Source organism: Nicotiana attenuata, unplaced genomic scaffold, assembly GCF_001879085.1.
Source record: "Nicotiana attenuata strain UT unplaced genomic scaffold, NIATTr2, whole genome shotgun sequence".
NCBI lineage: Eukaryota > Viridiplantae > Streptophyta > Magnoliopsida > Solanales > Solanaceae > Nicotiana > Nicotiana attenuata.
In genome coordinates this window covers 471858-486872 of record NW_017670485.1, presented here as the reverse complement: position 1 = coordinate 486872, position 15015 = coordinate 471858, and the positions used below count along the sequence as shown (strand labels likewise).

Genomic DNA, 15015 nt, shown 5'->3' with positions numbered 1-15015 from the left:
CACCACGGGATTTCTTGCGTTGGATTCATGTTTTTATCTTTGGTTTCACTCTAGAATCATGGAGACTGCTTGGAGAGAATCTACGAGGGCTTAGGAACTGTTTTGGTCGAGAAAAATGAGTCAAAACGAGTTATAATTGAGTTAAATGCGAGTTGGACTTTTCCACTGACTTTGTGGGTCCCACGGGAGCTGCTTGCGCAATCTTGCGAAAAATGAATATCTCTCTACTTCGATGTCGTATCGACAAATATTTTAATGTGTTGAAAACTAGACTCGTAGACCTTCAATTTTATAGGTAGATCACCCCGTAAATCTTATTATATTGAGAGAAAAGATCTGCTACATTTGACCTAATGTTCAGCACATTTATGAATGTAACTTGTAATGACATTTGCCAACTTTTGTTCCACAACTCGCTTGACCTCTAAACATAACACACGACTGTCATACGACTAAAATAACTCATAACATAACCTTCTTATCATGATAAGTACCCTAGTCTCACTCTAAAAGTACATGTTATAATATTCCCAACTTGTCGACTTTCGACGAAACTTATTTTCTTCAATTCATTTAGCCTCTAAACCCGCCAACCCTCTTGGTACTTGTTATCATGATTTTAAATATTTGTAACCTCAAAGGTAACAGGATTAACTTACTTTATATACTTTCAAAAAGGATCTCATTTCCGAGCTTTCTTCAATCGACTTACGGTATACTTTTACCTAAAAAAAAACATGGGGTGTAAAATTTATATTGCTTCCTCATATTCTGGTCCCATTCTCACGTTCGTTGGTCCTCTAACCAAATTTTTACTTTGTGAAATGAAAATCTAATTAAATTCAAGCAGCCATATCACTCAGAGAAAAAAATTCATATATGTGTAATGATACTAGTAATCCATTCATTTTATATTTTCACCAATTGTGCCTTCTTGGCTTTAATAGTCTAAGAAATTAACAGAGACTCACGAGCACGTACGATACAATAAGCGGAATTTAGAAAACTCAGCTTATTTAATTTATAACTTGACAAAATACAAATAAAATTATGGTCGATATAATCCCTCAGAAGTCCCAACATGAATACGACTATTCGCGTATACGTAGTTGATTATCTTCCTCAGGTTACACTTCACATTATTATAATAGCAAATGATGTAAATACACTTTTGCTAACTTTATCTTAAGTTTCATAACTACTGTATTAATAATAAAATATTAGTACTCCATATTAGTAATTAGTTAATAGCCCTGCAGTTTCTTCTGATCTCACCATTAGTTCCAGTAAGTGGGCTAATATTCCCCATCCTAACCATAGCTGCTGCAAAATCACTTGTAAAAGCCGCAGCATTCGTACTATAACTCCTCACCAACGCATCCTGAGATCCACCATTAAACAATTCCTGATCCGAGTGAAGCAACCCACGTCGAGCCACTAAGTTCTGGTAATAATCGTTATCGAACCGATTTGGCGTCTGAATATCTAAAGGACCCAAGTTGGCGTCGCCGCCAGAAGAAGGGCACGTGGCCCTTCTTGTAGTGGCGAATTGCGCATCGATGTTGGTATCGTTGTATATGCGGGTTCTGAAGGTTGTACAGCGTGCTTGGCCGATGGTGTGGCCGCCGGAGAGTGCTGTCATGTCACGTGCGTTTAGGCCTTTGGCGGAGAACATAGAGAGCAACGTTGAAAGACTGGAAGTTGGTGCTGGGATTTGGGTGTTGGCTGCACTTTGGCTTGCGCTTCTTGCGTCTCTTCTGCCCAATGGCACTGCCCATGATGGCCCTCCTAGCTGCGTATATATTGAATTTAAGTTTTATGCAACGACAGTATAAAATAATATTTTTGCATAATATAAGAGGTGAAGTTTTGTGGACAAATATCATTTTTAGGTCGTGACTGAAATTATTTACATCAAAAGTGTATAAAAATTTATATATTTTTTGTATATAACATGTATAATAATAAAATATATATATATATATATATATATATATATATATATATACTATATTAAAAGTGAGAAGGTCTTAAGTTAAAAGTTGAATTACAAAAATACCGTTAAAATTATACTGACTATTTTACCCTTCACTTAAATAAAAGTTGCCCCCTACTCAATGTACGCTAAAGCAAAATAAACCACTGCACTAAACAACATGACTCTTCGTTGCTATCCAACTTTTGAAGAATTTGACAAGCTGCTTTGCATATTTCATTAAACATTAAATTCATTTGACTATTAAATATAAAACGAAATTCATTTACCAATTGCAAGTTATAACGTGTTGTCCATCCATCTTTATCTTTTCGTTTCTCATTTTCACAAGTCAAATAAAGTGGAAGCTCTGCACTTATAAATGCGGGAGAAAAACATGTCAGTTCTTTCCATGAAGCAAGGCAATTGACATTCCAAATCACTAGCCTGTTGTAATTGGAAACAATATCAAAGAGCCATGAAGGAGAAAGTCGCAATATAAAATTGGTTTTACTTTCTTTATTTGACATTTTTTTCTTTTAGTTTCTACCCTTGATTTATGAAATCCAGTCCATACAAATATAAGGGTAAGATCTATTATGTGATGATTTTAGAATATATATTTTTGTATGAAATTGGTTTATATGTATATAATTTAGTAGCATGCATGAAACTTTGTGAAAGATTGTTATTCGGGTTGCAATACGGAGAATATTATATCAAAAACCACCAATGTTTTATTTTTCTCAAGATCTATTTTTCTAACAACATGTTACATATGGCTTGATATATACGTGAAGGGGAACCTTAAAAGTTTAAGGTTGAATTACCAAAATACTCTTCTAAAAAACCTAAATATTTTTTTTAAAATAAATATAAAAAATAAGGGAAAGAAAGTAATAAGGCTAGAATAGTACTACGAATGGTCTTTTCATATCTCACCATATTCCCTTAGTATTATAGTAATAATTAATAAGGTTGGAATGCTACGTATATGGTCATGCAAAGAAGATACCATAAAGCGAGTCTGTCTAATATTTTCTTGCAACTATTTGATCTCCTTTGTAAATTTAGTCTACCAATTCATAGACAATGGTATGTGATTTTATGTTCATTGACTTTTCATTTCGTTAATTAAGAAGTCTCCATGATCCTTCTATTTTGTCTCTTAGTCATTTTTCTGGTTTATTTTATACTATGACTCATCAAGTAGTGACCGAGGAGATATGGAACGAGAAGCCTTATGAAAATTGAAATTAAAAGTGTTGTTCTCCGCCACTAGGTCAGATTAGAACTAAGGGATTTTGGAAATTAGGTATATATTCATGAAAGAGTACGAACAATTAATCATGAAATCCATGCGACATATGATTATATTTTCTTCTCATTCTGATAATGTTTAGTAGATATCTGATGCTACTTTTTTCTTAGATCATTTTTAGTAGACATGTTTCAGTGTTTACTTGGAGAATAAAGACTATATAAGAGAACAACAGAATAAGTGGAGAGACTTTTGTTTTCACGTATTATAAATGCTTCTTTGTATATATTGCTATTATCTAAATTCCATTCAGTTAAATGGGAAGAGAAAAGAGACTTCCTTGATGTAAAAGGCAACGTTAGGAAATGATTATGCCGACATAGGAAAGATATCAAGCTCTAAGATTTTATTGAAAAATAAGAAAACAAATAACTTTAAACATTATAGAGATATATGGACCTTTTTCCTGAATTTTATCTCACTTGATTAGCTAATTTTTATTCAATAAATAAAAGTTAGTTCGTCATGCAATTCAACTTTTCATATATATCCACAAATGAGAGTTGAATCCATCGATGTATAAATAAATAATACTTATAGGTGTTTATGAAGAAGTTAAAGATATTGTGCAAGACATCTGCATTAAGATAGAGAGCGAGAATTGAATATTCTTGCAGAGAAGAGCAATCAACCTTGAGAGACAAATCATGACAAGGCTCACTTGATATTGTTATACATGATTGAAGGATACATAATAGATAAAGTTGATCACAGAAATGTTGCTTCTAACATCGTCTATTGAAGCAATCAAATTTCAAAAGGGCGATATACTAAAGTTTGATTGATAGTATGAAGGCTAAAAAAATGGAGATAGAGTTGGTTGCAGAGTATGCTTTTTATTTTAATTTATTAAGGGTCTTATGATTGCATTAGAACGCTAACTTTTGGTATGTTTAAATCCGTAAACAAAAACAAATATCTTTTGTCTGTATGCATTAAATATTTTTACATATATTTAAGAATACACGTGCAACGCACGTGAAGATATATATATATATATATATATATATATATATATATATATATATCTTCAGGATAAACAATAATTAGTAATCTAAGTAATAAACATAGTTATTAACCAGCTATCACGCACATGTTAAACTTACCGTACTAATAGCATGTGAAATTACATAAATGATAGTAAATGTACTTAAGACCACAATATAATTACATGTAAATAATTTTTATGATATACATTTAGTAACTGCTTAACTTGCTATCACAAGTTAAAATTCACTCATAATTCAAACGATAATTACACACAATCAGCATATACAACTTTAAATCCATATTGGCCACAATACTATTAATAGCACCGACGTAATATAGTATATTAAGATTAAGAATTAATGAACGTTTTGATGGAAGTATGCATGGAAAAAGGAAATGAAAGCTCTACATATGGAAGTTGAATAAGTAAAGAACTCACCAACGCAACGCCTTCTCTAGCAGCAAGAGCGAGAATGTCTGCACAGGAGACAGCATTAGGACAAGCAGCTTCAACTTGAGTTTTAATGGTGTCTATCACTTCAAATCCTCTTGCTGAGTTCCTGTTTGGGTTTGCATTCTTTTCTCCTGTTAATATTGCTGTATCATCTAATAGTATTGATGCATCGCACCCCTAAATTAACCAGAGAGAAAGTGACAATATTAGAATACACAAAGTCTTCGTGCATATATACCTTCAAATTTTAAGAGTATACGTCAATTAACACTCATTATATTGCAATTAATTTCTACAATTTAAAACTTTCTTAGAGTAAAATAATACTAACTTAGGATTATGTCGGCCCCACTTATATCGTCTTAAAGAAAAATTGTACTAAAAGAGTTTACTTTTTATATATTGACTGGGTTAAAGAATTTTTCGACTATCAAATCACTTAAAAGATAACTACATATTACTAATCATATTAAGTAGAATTAGCAAACTGAAATGTAAGACAGAAAACCTGTCACAATACCGAGTTCAGAGGCGGACCTATGTGTTTTAGTGAGGGATCACCGAATCCCGTAAGCTTCGGCAGAAATCTTGTATATGTATATGTATATATCTTGAAAATTGTTACTAATTTAAAGTACTTAGCACCGTGAACACTAAAAGCCTTTAGGGGACACTGGTTAAGTAGAATAGTATGCCCCTTTGAGTAAAAATCTTGGGTCCGCCTCTGATATTATACGAGTTGAAATACAATACTGATAATGGAAATGAAGAATATGGGAGCTTACGTTTACAAAGCAATCATGGAAAAACAAGCGAAGAATAGAGGCACCAAGTCTTGGCTCTCTATTCACAGCTTGTCTCATTGCACTGCTCACAATTGTCTGCAGATTACGGCACGACGTGCCATAAAAGTTGGTCGAAAGCTGGGCATTGCTAAAACAAACAAAACCCAACAAAACACATAAAAATGTCAAAAGGACGTTCCTAGTTAAGGAGGCCATGATTGAATATAACTTCTTCTAATACAAAGATATAAAAGTTATAAGCTTGAATGATTGTATGACATGCACAAATTGCCCCTTTATATACAAGTAAGCTACGTGTTACGAGATAGACAACCAAAAAAAAAAAAAGAGTAGAAGTCTAGCTTTATTTAATATTTCGTCTACTTTTTGAGTAAGTACTAGCTAGAGAGAAAAATTCATGTGTACAAATTAATGTCTAATATATATATTCAAACTTAGCTGCTGAACCGCGTTTTTACTTTTATTTGGTTGGCATACAGCAATAGATCAAAGAAGGAAAATCTAGAGAACCAGAACGTAGGGTCCCTTAAAATAGGAAGGCCGGTTTGACTATTATCTTTGCAAAATTACATTAAAAAACCAAAGAATAGGAAAAACATGCAAACAACCAAAAGTTTTAGCTATGTCTCCTTTACCTAAAATTAATGAGATGGCTTTTTATTCAAAAAAAAATTCCAGCTGCATGTTCCTTTTGATTAATTGTTCCATTTTTTCGTCACTTAATACTTTTTTCAAAAGCAAACATCACATGAGAGTTGACTAATTTCATCCGCGGGTGGTATATATGAGGAAATATTCTTTGCTATTTATTTGTTGTTGACTTGTATAGCAATACCCAAATCTAACTAAATTATTTATTAGTAATCCTTATTCTTTTTCAAATTTAACTTTGCTCTAATTAGTAATATAAGTAATATACAACTTTCTAAGCAGTTTTCCTTACTTTTTTACATTTACTAGTAGTTGATTAAAGGGAAAAAAGTAGAGATAAATGGTAACTTAGTCAAATAACTTTATGCATGATTAATATTATTTAATAATTTTTTTTCTTAATAGATGTGTACACTAATATATTTTGGACTGGTGGAAGTAAATAGTAACATTTCTTGCTGGAAGGGAGTCTTCGAGTAGTATACAATGCAACATTATTAGGCATCGTGGAGGCAAATATAGAGGTCTTATTGTTGTTATTTCTAGGAGTATACTTAATGAACTCAACACTTTTGGTCAACCTTTTGGACGAAGTCTCTTTCATTATTTGAACAATAGTAATTCATGCAAGTACTCAAACTAACAACTTGTTGCCTTTCTAGAGGAGAGTTCAACGAACAAATAAATGAAAATCCTTGCCAAGCTTGGTAACCTAAATGCCTTATATGGCCTTTTATACTTTTGTAATGATCCTCCGGATCTTGTAATGAATATTACATAGTTTTTATCAATAAAAGTATTCCAGTTTCTCAACAAAAAGAAAAATGAAAATCCTAACTGCAACTCATATGTCTCTTTCCCTCCAAATGCAATCAACTTCTTGGATCCCATTTTCGCACCTTGTTTGCAAAACCAAGGAATTATTCTTTTTTTTTTATTTTCTCAATTTTGTTTTAGTGTTACACGTCTGTGAAAGAATCTGAACGTCCAACTTAAAACTTTAGTAAAGCGGCTCAAGAGTGAAGACATTATAAACAACTACGAAAATTCTGTACATAACAATGCGTGACAATATAATTTTATCCTCTAACAATACCTAATCTGCTTTTTCGGAAGAAACAAATTTAGTACCAGGCTACCAGCAGCCAGCCACAGAGGCTGATCTAGGATTTAAACTCTATGGGTTCAGCCTTAAAGATTCTTAATATTGAACCCGTAATATTTTTAAAGTTATAGGTTCATATCTACTCGTTGCTACAATTTTAACAAATTTGTACACATAAATTTATGCACCGGGTCAAAAATTATGGGTTCAATTGAGCCCGTGGAAATTACGCTACATCCGCCCCTGAGCGGACAAGGTGTCTTGCAAAGCATCCAGGTTGGTGCTAATTAAGACAAATTAGTGATTATAACCTTAGCAGAGCAATGATGGAGGGCTATAAATGTATGGCAGACAAAGAGAATAGGAGTTCACCAAATGAAGAAAGATAAGCATATAATAATATCCAATTAGCTAAACATATGGAATCAGTTTGACATGTCCTGCTCTGCACTCAAGCGACATACTCCTCAAGAGATTCCAGGACTACACAGGCAAAAGCAACATGAAAAACTAGAATATGCTTGCGTTTCAAAAGAATCAATGCAGGATATTAAATAAATATTCACCTGGAAATGACATTATTCCATTGAAATTTGACATAGAAGAAATTATCCTGAAAAAATATTACAGGTCTCCTATGTCTAAATATTAAAATTTCCTGTGAAATGAGCCATATAACTAAAAGAACATCTCAAAAGTAGTACTTAAAATATCAAATTTCACGTTAAATCCTAACTAGAACCAAGGACTGTTAAAAGCCTTCAGAAGTTCAATTATACACATTTATGTGAACTTTTATTTAAATAAGTATATCTTTCGACCCTTACCTTATTAGCCGAAAAGTTCAATTATACACATTTATGTCAACATTGAGGTGTTTGACCAAGCTTTTAGAAGGAAAAAAATGATTTTGAGTAGAAGCTGAAGCAATTTTTGAGAAGCAGAAAAATAGTTTGTCCCCAAAAGCACTTTTTGAAAATCTCACACTAATTAATGCTCAAAAGTGCTTTTCAAATTAAATAGTCAAACACAAACTGTTTCGCACCAAAAGTACTTTTTCGAAGAAGCACTTCTCAAAATAAGCTAGGCTATAAGAAACACATATAACCAAAATACTAGGTGATTTTTTTCTTTCTTTAAGTTTTTGTGAAAGAGTTATCCAATATTTTGTGCTGATAGAAAATTGCAAGTACCTGATAAATTAGTTGAGAATAACAAAATAAAATAAAATCAAATAGGGCTACAGGCAAACATGGAAGCTTTCTCCTTTGTTTGTTCAATTCAGATCACACTTCACAACAGGCACTCATGACATTTCAGGAAGTCAGGAACACTTTGAATCAGTGATAATGGCCTTGAATATCATTTTATACAAGGAAAATTTAATTCAGTTGAACATTTTCATAAGTTATTAGACTAGTATTAGGTTCTTTTACTTTTACCTTGAGCCGGTAGTCTATCGAAAGCAATATCTCGCCCCCCAGACCTTTCATTGTGGGATTACACTGGGTTTGTTGTTGTTGTTGTTGTTGTTGTTATTAGACTAGTATTAGGAACAGAAAACAGCATCAGTGAAGAATCAAAATCCCCAGGCAAAGATTACACCTCTATATAGGAAAGATACATCCCAACATTTGATGAGCTCTCTAAGATATTAAACAGAAACAAGTTCTCTGATATACTACTGATAGTTCTTCTCCCTGATTTACTGTGAGAAATGACTACAACTGGCTCGCTCCATCAAACGTTGTTAGATTAAAGTTACTCAAAAAAAAATATCCATAAGCTACATAGTCCATAAACAAACTAAGCGACCATTAGTTATAAAAGTTGGTGTACAACTAAGGATCAAGATTTGGCCACAGAACCAAGGATCACGATATGCTCGTCTTGCTTGAAAAAAGTCTAAGCCTTGGGAGATGGTGTAGCATGGAAGCTAGAGCAGCTACTATCCTTAGCCATTGGTCGCTGTTGTTTCACAAGTGGAACCAACGACTGCACAACATCGGCCATTAGTGGCCTATAATCAGCCTCCGGTTGTACACACATTGCAGCAATAGCAGCAACCTGAATAACTTCTTTCATTGAATACTGCCCCTCCAGTGCTGGATCCATAATCTCTACAACTTTTTCCCTATCAGTGAGACGGGGCAAAGCCTAACAGACAAATGGGAATATTAAGCTTTAAAACTATTAGAGGACCCTCTTATCAACAAAAATGAAGGAAACGAATAGGGGAACCTACCCAAGAAACAAGAACACCTTCACCAGGAGGTCTCTTCATATCAACTGGAACTCTACCGGTCAATAACTCTAGGAGGACAACACCATAACTGTAAACATCTGATTTGGTGGTCAAGTGCCCTGTTAATGCATATCTGCAACGGTTTAACAGAAGAAATTGACAGTGACGTTAAAATCTAAGATAAGAAGGTACTGCTAAGTTAAGAGAAGACAGCATCTCAACAATCAGGGGAGGAACTAATATAATATACTTCTACCTACATGATTCAGCCAAATGAAGGGTACTTACTCTGGAGCAACATATCCCTGCGTTCCCAAAACTCGGGTAGAGACATGCCCGCCAGCTTTATCAGATCCAAGCTTGGCCAATCCAAAATCGGAAACTTTGGCGTGGAAATTTTTGTCCAAAAGAATATTGCTGCTTTTGAGATCTCGGTGTATAATTGGGGGATTGACATGCTCATGGAGATATTCCAAACCTTTAGCAGCCTCCAGAGCTATTGTCAACCGGGTCTTCCAGTCCAACTTTGGACAAAAATTATTGGAACCTACAGATTGAAGTATCATACTTTCATTAATGACTTCAAAAGCAAAAAATTTGAAACAATGTGAAATAAGGTATAAGAATAGGGATAGCCCATTTGGCACACTACACGGTAAGTAGGAATTCCAGGAAAAGACTTGCTTCGCTCCAAGTGGATGGCATAAACATATAATTTAGCATGTGGTTTTCTACATTTCAGAAAATAATCTTTTATTACCTGTGAGGACACTATAAATCATTACTCGTTCATGCGTTGAATACATCCAAGGTATAGGAATTAAAAATTACATGATTTAGGTAACTCATCCAAAATGTTCAACACATGAAGCAACAGCAAATTATCTAGTTTATAGGACCGTGAGGATTCTAAGACAACTCCTGCAAGGGAAAACTGCCAAACCATTCTATAGAGAAATATGGAAGATCAAACACTCAACTTATACCTGTGGTTTCTCATAGTTGTAGCATCACAATTGCAGAGAATTAAGTGACTATCACTCAGTGCATTCTCTTATGTAAATAAGGGAGATCAAACAGCCATTATTACTACGGTACTTCCTCATTTACAAGGCACTAAAAGCTGCAATGAATGGATTAACTATTGCTCCATGCGGGCGAGCAACAGTAAGGAAGAAATAGATTTGGATATTCTGACATTCCCTTAAAAAAAACTAAGTGAGCAATGCTCTTTGTGAGCTGATGTAGAGCTGAGTGTAAGGGAGCAACAATATACATTAACTTTGCTTTTCTCAGGTTGGACACTGACTAGCTTTCCATGTTTTATTTATTGGTAGCAACTTCTTATGTAATAGCTAGCAGATATTCCCGTGTCTTACTACATTAGGAAAAAAAATTATCTGAACTTTGAAGTACAAAACAATGTATTACCACATTATTTTCTGGCGGACAAGTAACTAGTTGGTTTCTATTTACAAGCCAAGTGTAACTAAGCCAATATGACAACTTCCATATGTCTAGGATGTCACTTGATGAGGATATAATTCATCCATTATTGTCCTACCCACGAAGTATTTATTCCTGGAAGATGGAAAAAGAGCGCACGAGGTCAAGGGAGAATGGCCCACAAAAAAAGAGGAAGTAAGAAGAGAGAAAAAAGAGATGCATAAAAGGATATCAAAGATTCATGTGACGAAAACATATTGCAGCCCCACAATAGCACTTGTAATAAAATCAAAGGCTACTACCAGCCTCCAAAAGGCCCAAAACCACATGCAAGTATGCAACTGAAAACCAAATACATACCATTGATTGGATACAAGTGCTCCTGCAAACCACCATTTGCCATGAACTCATAAACGAGCAATTTATGGCTGCTTTCTGAACAATAGCCAATCAACGGCAGCAAATACGGTGAGCGCAAGCGACATAGCAACTCGACCTGTTATACATGCCAACAACCGATCAGCAAAAGTAAAGGAGAGGGAGCAAAATAACAAGAAAAAAGATTCAGGCCTTCAACAGTTCTCGAAGTCCCAAAAGAAGTTTAACCGTTCAGCTGAAATTCTGCAATTTGTAAATGTTTGACACAAAAGTTGAAATACTAAGGTAATTATAAAATAATTGAACAGCTTGTTGAGACTTTTTAACTTGCATTATGTTCATTCATAATTTCCGTTTTGCTTCATATTTTAATTGTTTCATTTTAATGTGTAATCTCCCCAGGATCAAAACATTTGTTTTGCTAAAGAAGAAGACAATAATATATCTTAGTTTGAGTTGCAGTCATTCCATATTTGCAATAACTTAGTAAAACTTGTTTTGTAGGTTAATTAGACCAGCGTATCTACGGCTTCCATTTACCTAATAATTTGTTTTACTAAATGCTCAAAAGCATGAGTTAATACATTTCAAACAAATATTTACAAGATTAAGATGCTTTGTTTCTTTTTCCTCGGTAAAGCAAAGAATATACAAGTAACTTAATATTTGACAGATTACAAACCTTTCATTAAAATGATATATACATATACAATGTCTTTACAAAGACTTAACTGAATTTAGGTTAAGACTCAACGAAACCCTTTAGATCTTCACTTGGTAACATTTAAGCCCTCAAGGGTTAAACATTACAAAATTTCAACAAAGTGCTTAACCTTATTTCAGACTTGACGAAGCCTTTAACTTTTCATTGGATAGCACCATAATTCTTCAATTGATAAAGGGCTAACAAAAGTGCTTCTATGCTATCAGTTTCATTGACGGAAGGCTTGAATTCCAGCAAATGAAAAGTTAAAAGCAAGGCGAGCCTAACATTAGTTTCCCTTTCAACATTATAGAATTCACTGTGTTGTGTCGGAAATGTAACGACTGATATCTCACCTCCACCTTGAATTCGTCTTCCCCTTGCTTTCCAGCCTGGTCCATCAGCTTAACTGCAACCTTCCTCCCATCTTGAAGCACTCCTCTGTACACTGACCCGAAAGCACCATGTCCAATCACATTGGATTTTCCAAATCCACCTGTGGCTGAATGCAGCTGCTTGAAGGTGAAAACTTGAAGTCCCTTCTCCGCAGTGACTTTCAGATTAGCAAAACTATTGCCCTTTTCCTCAAAAGCTTTCTCTGTATCTAAATGGCATAACAAAAACTTATCAAGACTAGGTTTCCCAAAACTTGAGGTGATACAGAGGAAAGCACACTGAGCATGGTGGTGAATTTGTGCATTAGAAAGCATTTCTCTCTAAAATAACTAGACAATTTGTTCTAATTTCATTAACAACAACAACTACTACTACTACAGCTTCCAGTCATTAAGGCCTTCTATTCAGGATTTCTACATTGTATAACCAACATTAAATCTTTTCTATTTGCCACAGTGACAATGCATGTTTCTACTTTTTCCTTATCCTTTAAATAAGAAAAATAAAGGCCGGTGCACTAAGCTTCCACTATGCGCGGGGTGCGAGTAAGGGCCGGACCACGTGGGTCTATTATAGAGCAGCTTTACCTGACATTTCTGCCAGACTGTTTTGACGGTTCGAACCCTGGTCATATGGCAGCAACTTTATTTATCTTAAATAAGAAAAAGAAAAAAATGAAGCCCCACCTCAAATATCCTCTTTGAGCCTTTGGTTAGTGCTATTTCCTTTTGACCCATAAATCTTTACAAAGATGAAAACTTTCGGCGACACATTGAAGCTCATTGTCCACAACTTAACATATGTACCTAATTCTTGAACAACTTGTACAGCTGAGAAAAAGTAAAGACTTACAAGAAGGGTTGTTGAGACGCTTGGCGAGTTTGTTACGGATATAGCAATAGTAGCTAAATGCAATAAACAAAGAAGCAATGGCTAGAGAAGCAAAGACCAGTATTGTGACTGCAGTGGCCCTTTCTTTCTTATGGTAATCATCATTTTCTGCTTCCATTGCTGCAAAATTGTTAGAAAAATAGGGAACTACAATGAAGAGAAGCCATTGGAGAGAGAGAAGTTAAGAGGTAGACAAAAGTGGGACTGAGTCACAAAACAGTCTTTTTCTTCTCTCTCCTCTCTTATTTTCCCCAGGTTTGCATTTGTCTTGTTGTATGTGCAGGGGAATAGCTGAACACTGTACAAATTGGACACCCTTCTTTTTTTTTTTTTGGCTTATAACTCCCTAGCCTCATTGTTTTCTTGGGTCTAAAAAAGAATGTTTGTCTTTAGTAGTAATATAAATAAAAAAATTACTCATAAAAAGTTTAAAACAGAGTGATTACAGTTTCCTATAAAGTTGCAAGTTGCTAACACCTGTAAAAATTTAGAAGCTCAATACATCAATGATTAACCCCTCTAATTAGTTTTACTTTATTAACCCTTCTAATCCCCTTAGAAATTACTCATCTGTCCCAAAGTATGTTGCTTAGTTTGTCACTTTGTCTATCCATAATTTTCCATCAATGAATTATAGTCTCTAATCAAACTAAAAGCACTTTTGTCTAGCATTGGACTTTTATAGCTTGTTTGGCTAAGTTTTTTTTTTAAATTAAAAATATCTTTTGCGCCAATTTTTTTTTTTTTTGAAAGTTAAGTTATTTCAAACTTTTAGAAGGGAAAAAAAGTATTTATTAGTAACAACATAGCAGTTTTTGAGAAGCAGAAAAAAAGAACATTTTTCTCATATGCACTTTTTTGAAAAGCACTTTTGAGAACCAATTGCTCCTCAAAAGGATTTTTCAAATTAATTAGTCAAGCACAAATTATTTCTCACCAAAAGTACTTTCTATATAAACCGATTTTAGAAATTTGACAAAATAAGTTATTAATGGAATCACCAAAGCATAATAATAAAAGATAAATGCCGAAATCTAAGTTGTAATATAATATTTAATCTGATTTGATTTGGTAGTCCAAGAACAAAAAAATAGAAAACAATACGTATTAACAAGATTGCATCAAGTTTGAAATAGCATAGAAAAGATTATTGATTTACTAGAGGGAAAAATATTTTCTTAAAGAAAAAGATCATATTATTAAGGCAGACCCTAAAAAGAACAAAATCAATCATGAACCGATAATGTTAGCTTAAGAGGGTATAAGAAATTTGTTTACCCTAAAAATTGGATAACAACTAAACTCATAATGTGGTTTTAAGGATAGGTGATTTCACCTACTACCAATCGATAAATGCAAAGAGTAATAATAGAAATGAATAATAAATATAAGGCGAACCAGTGTTTGAACAGAGCCTCGAGCTTGAATACCCTCGAGCTAGTTATGCAAGAACAGTTAAAATGCAATAAGCTGATAAACAAGAGAGTGTAAATTAAAGAGGGAATATTGTATTGCTTTGATATGCGTGAATGTAAGATGGTTACAAAATGATTAGGACCCTTTTTATATAGTAGAGGAATCCTATTTATGGTACAAATTTAATTAAGGAAGTAAATCCCATGATTAACAAGATAACCGCCCTTGATTTGATCTA

The 15015-nt window shown here is 33.9% G+C and overlaps 2 protein-coding genes across 2 annotated transcripts; both read right to left on the bottom strand.

Moving 5' to 3' along the window:
- Positions 1-866: 866 nt before the first annotated feature.
- Positions 867-5791, bottom strand: LOC109240101 (peroxidase P7-like). The gene is made up of 3 exons (XM_019406724.1): positions 5526-5791; positions 4726-4917; positions 867-1792 (listed from the first exon to the last, which is right to left on the bottom strand). The coding sequence occupies exons 1-3, from the start codon at positions 5739-5741 to the stop codon at positions 1241-1243; spliced, it is 960 nt and encodes a 319-aa protein (XP_019262269.1). The 5' UTR covers positions 5742-5791; the 3' UTR covers positions 867-1240.
- A 3096-nt stretch (positions 5792-8887) lies between these two features.
- Positions 8888-13657, bottom strand: LOC109240100 (serine/threonine-protein kinase CDL1). Its single transcript, XM_019406723.1, has 6 exons — positions 13323-13657; positions 12431-12678; positions 11354-11489; positions 9836-10094; positions 9548-9680; positions 8888-9459 (listed from the first exon to the last, which is right to left on the bottom strand). Exons 1-6 carry the CDS (start codon positions 13477-13479, stop codon positions 9208-9210), a joined length of 1185 nt encoding a protein of 394 aa, XP_019262268.1. The 5' UTR covers positions 13480-13657; the 3' UTR covers positions 8888-9207.
- Positions 13658-15015: the final 1358 nt, after the last annotated feature.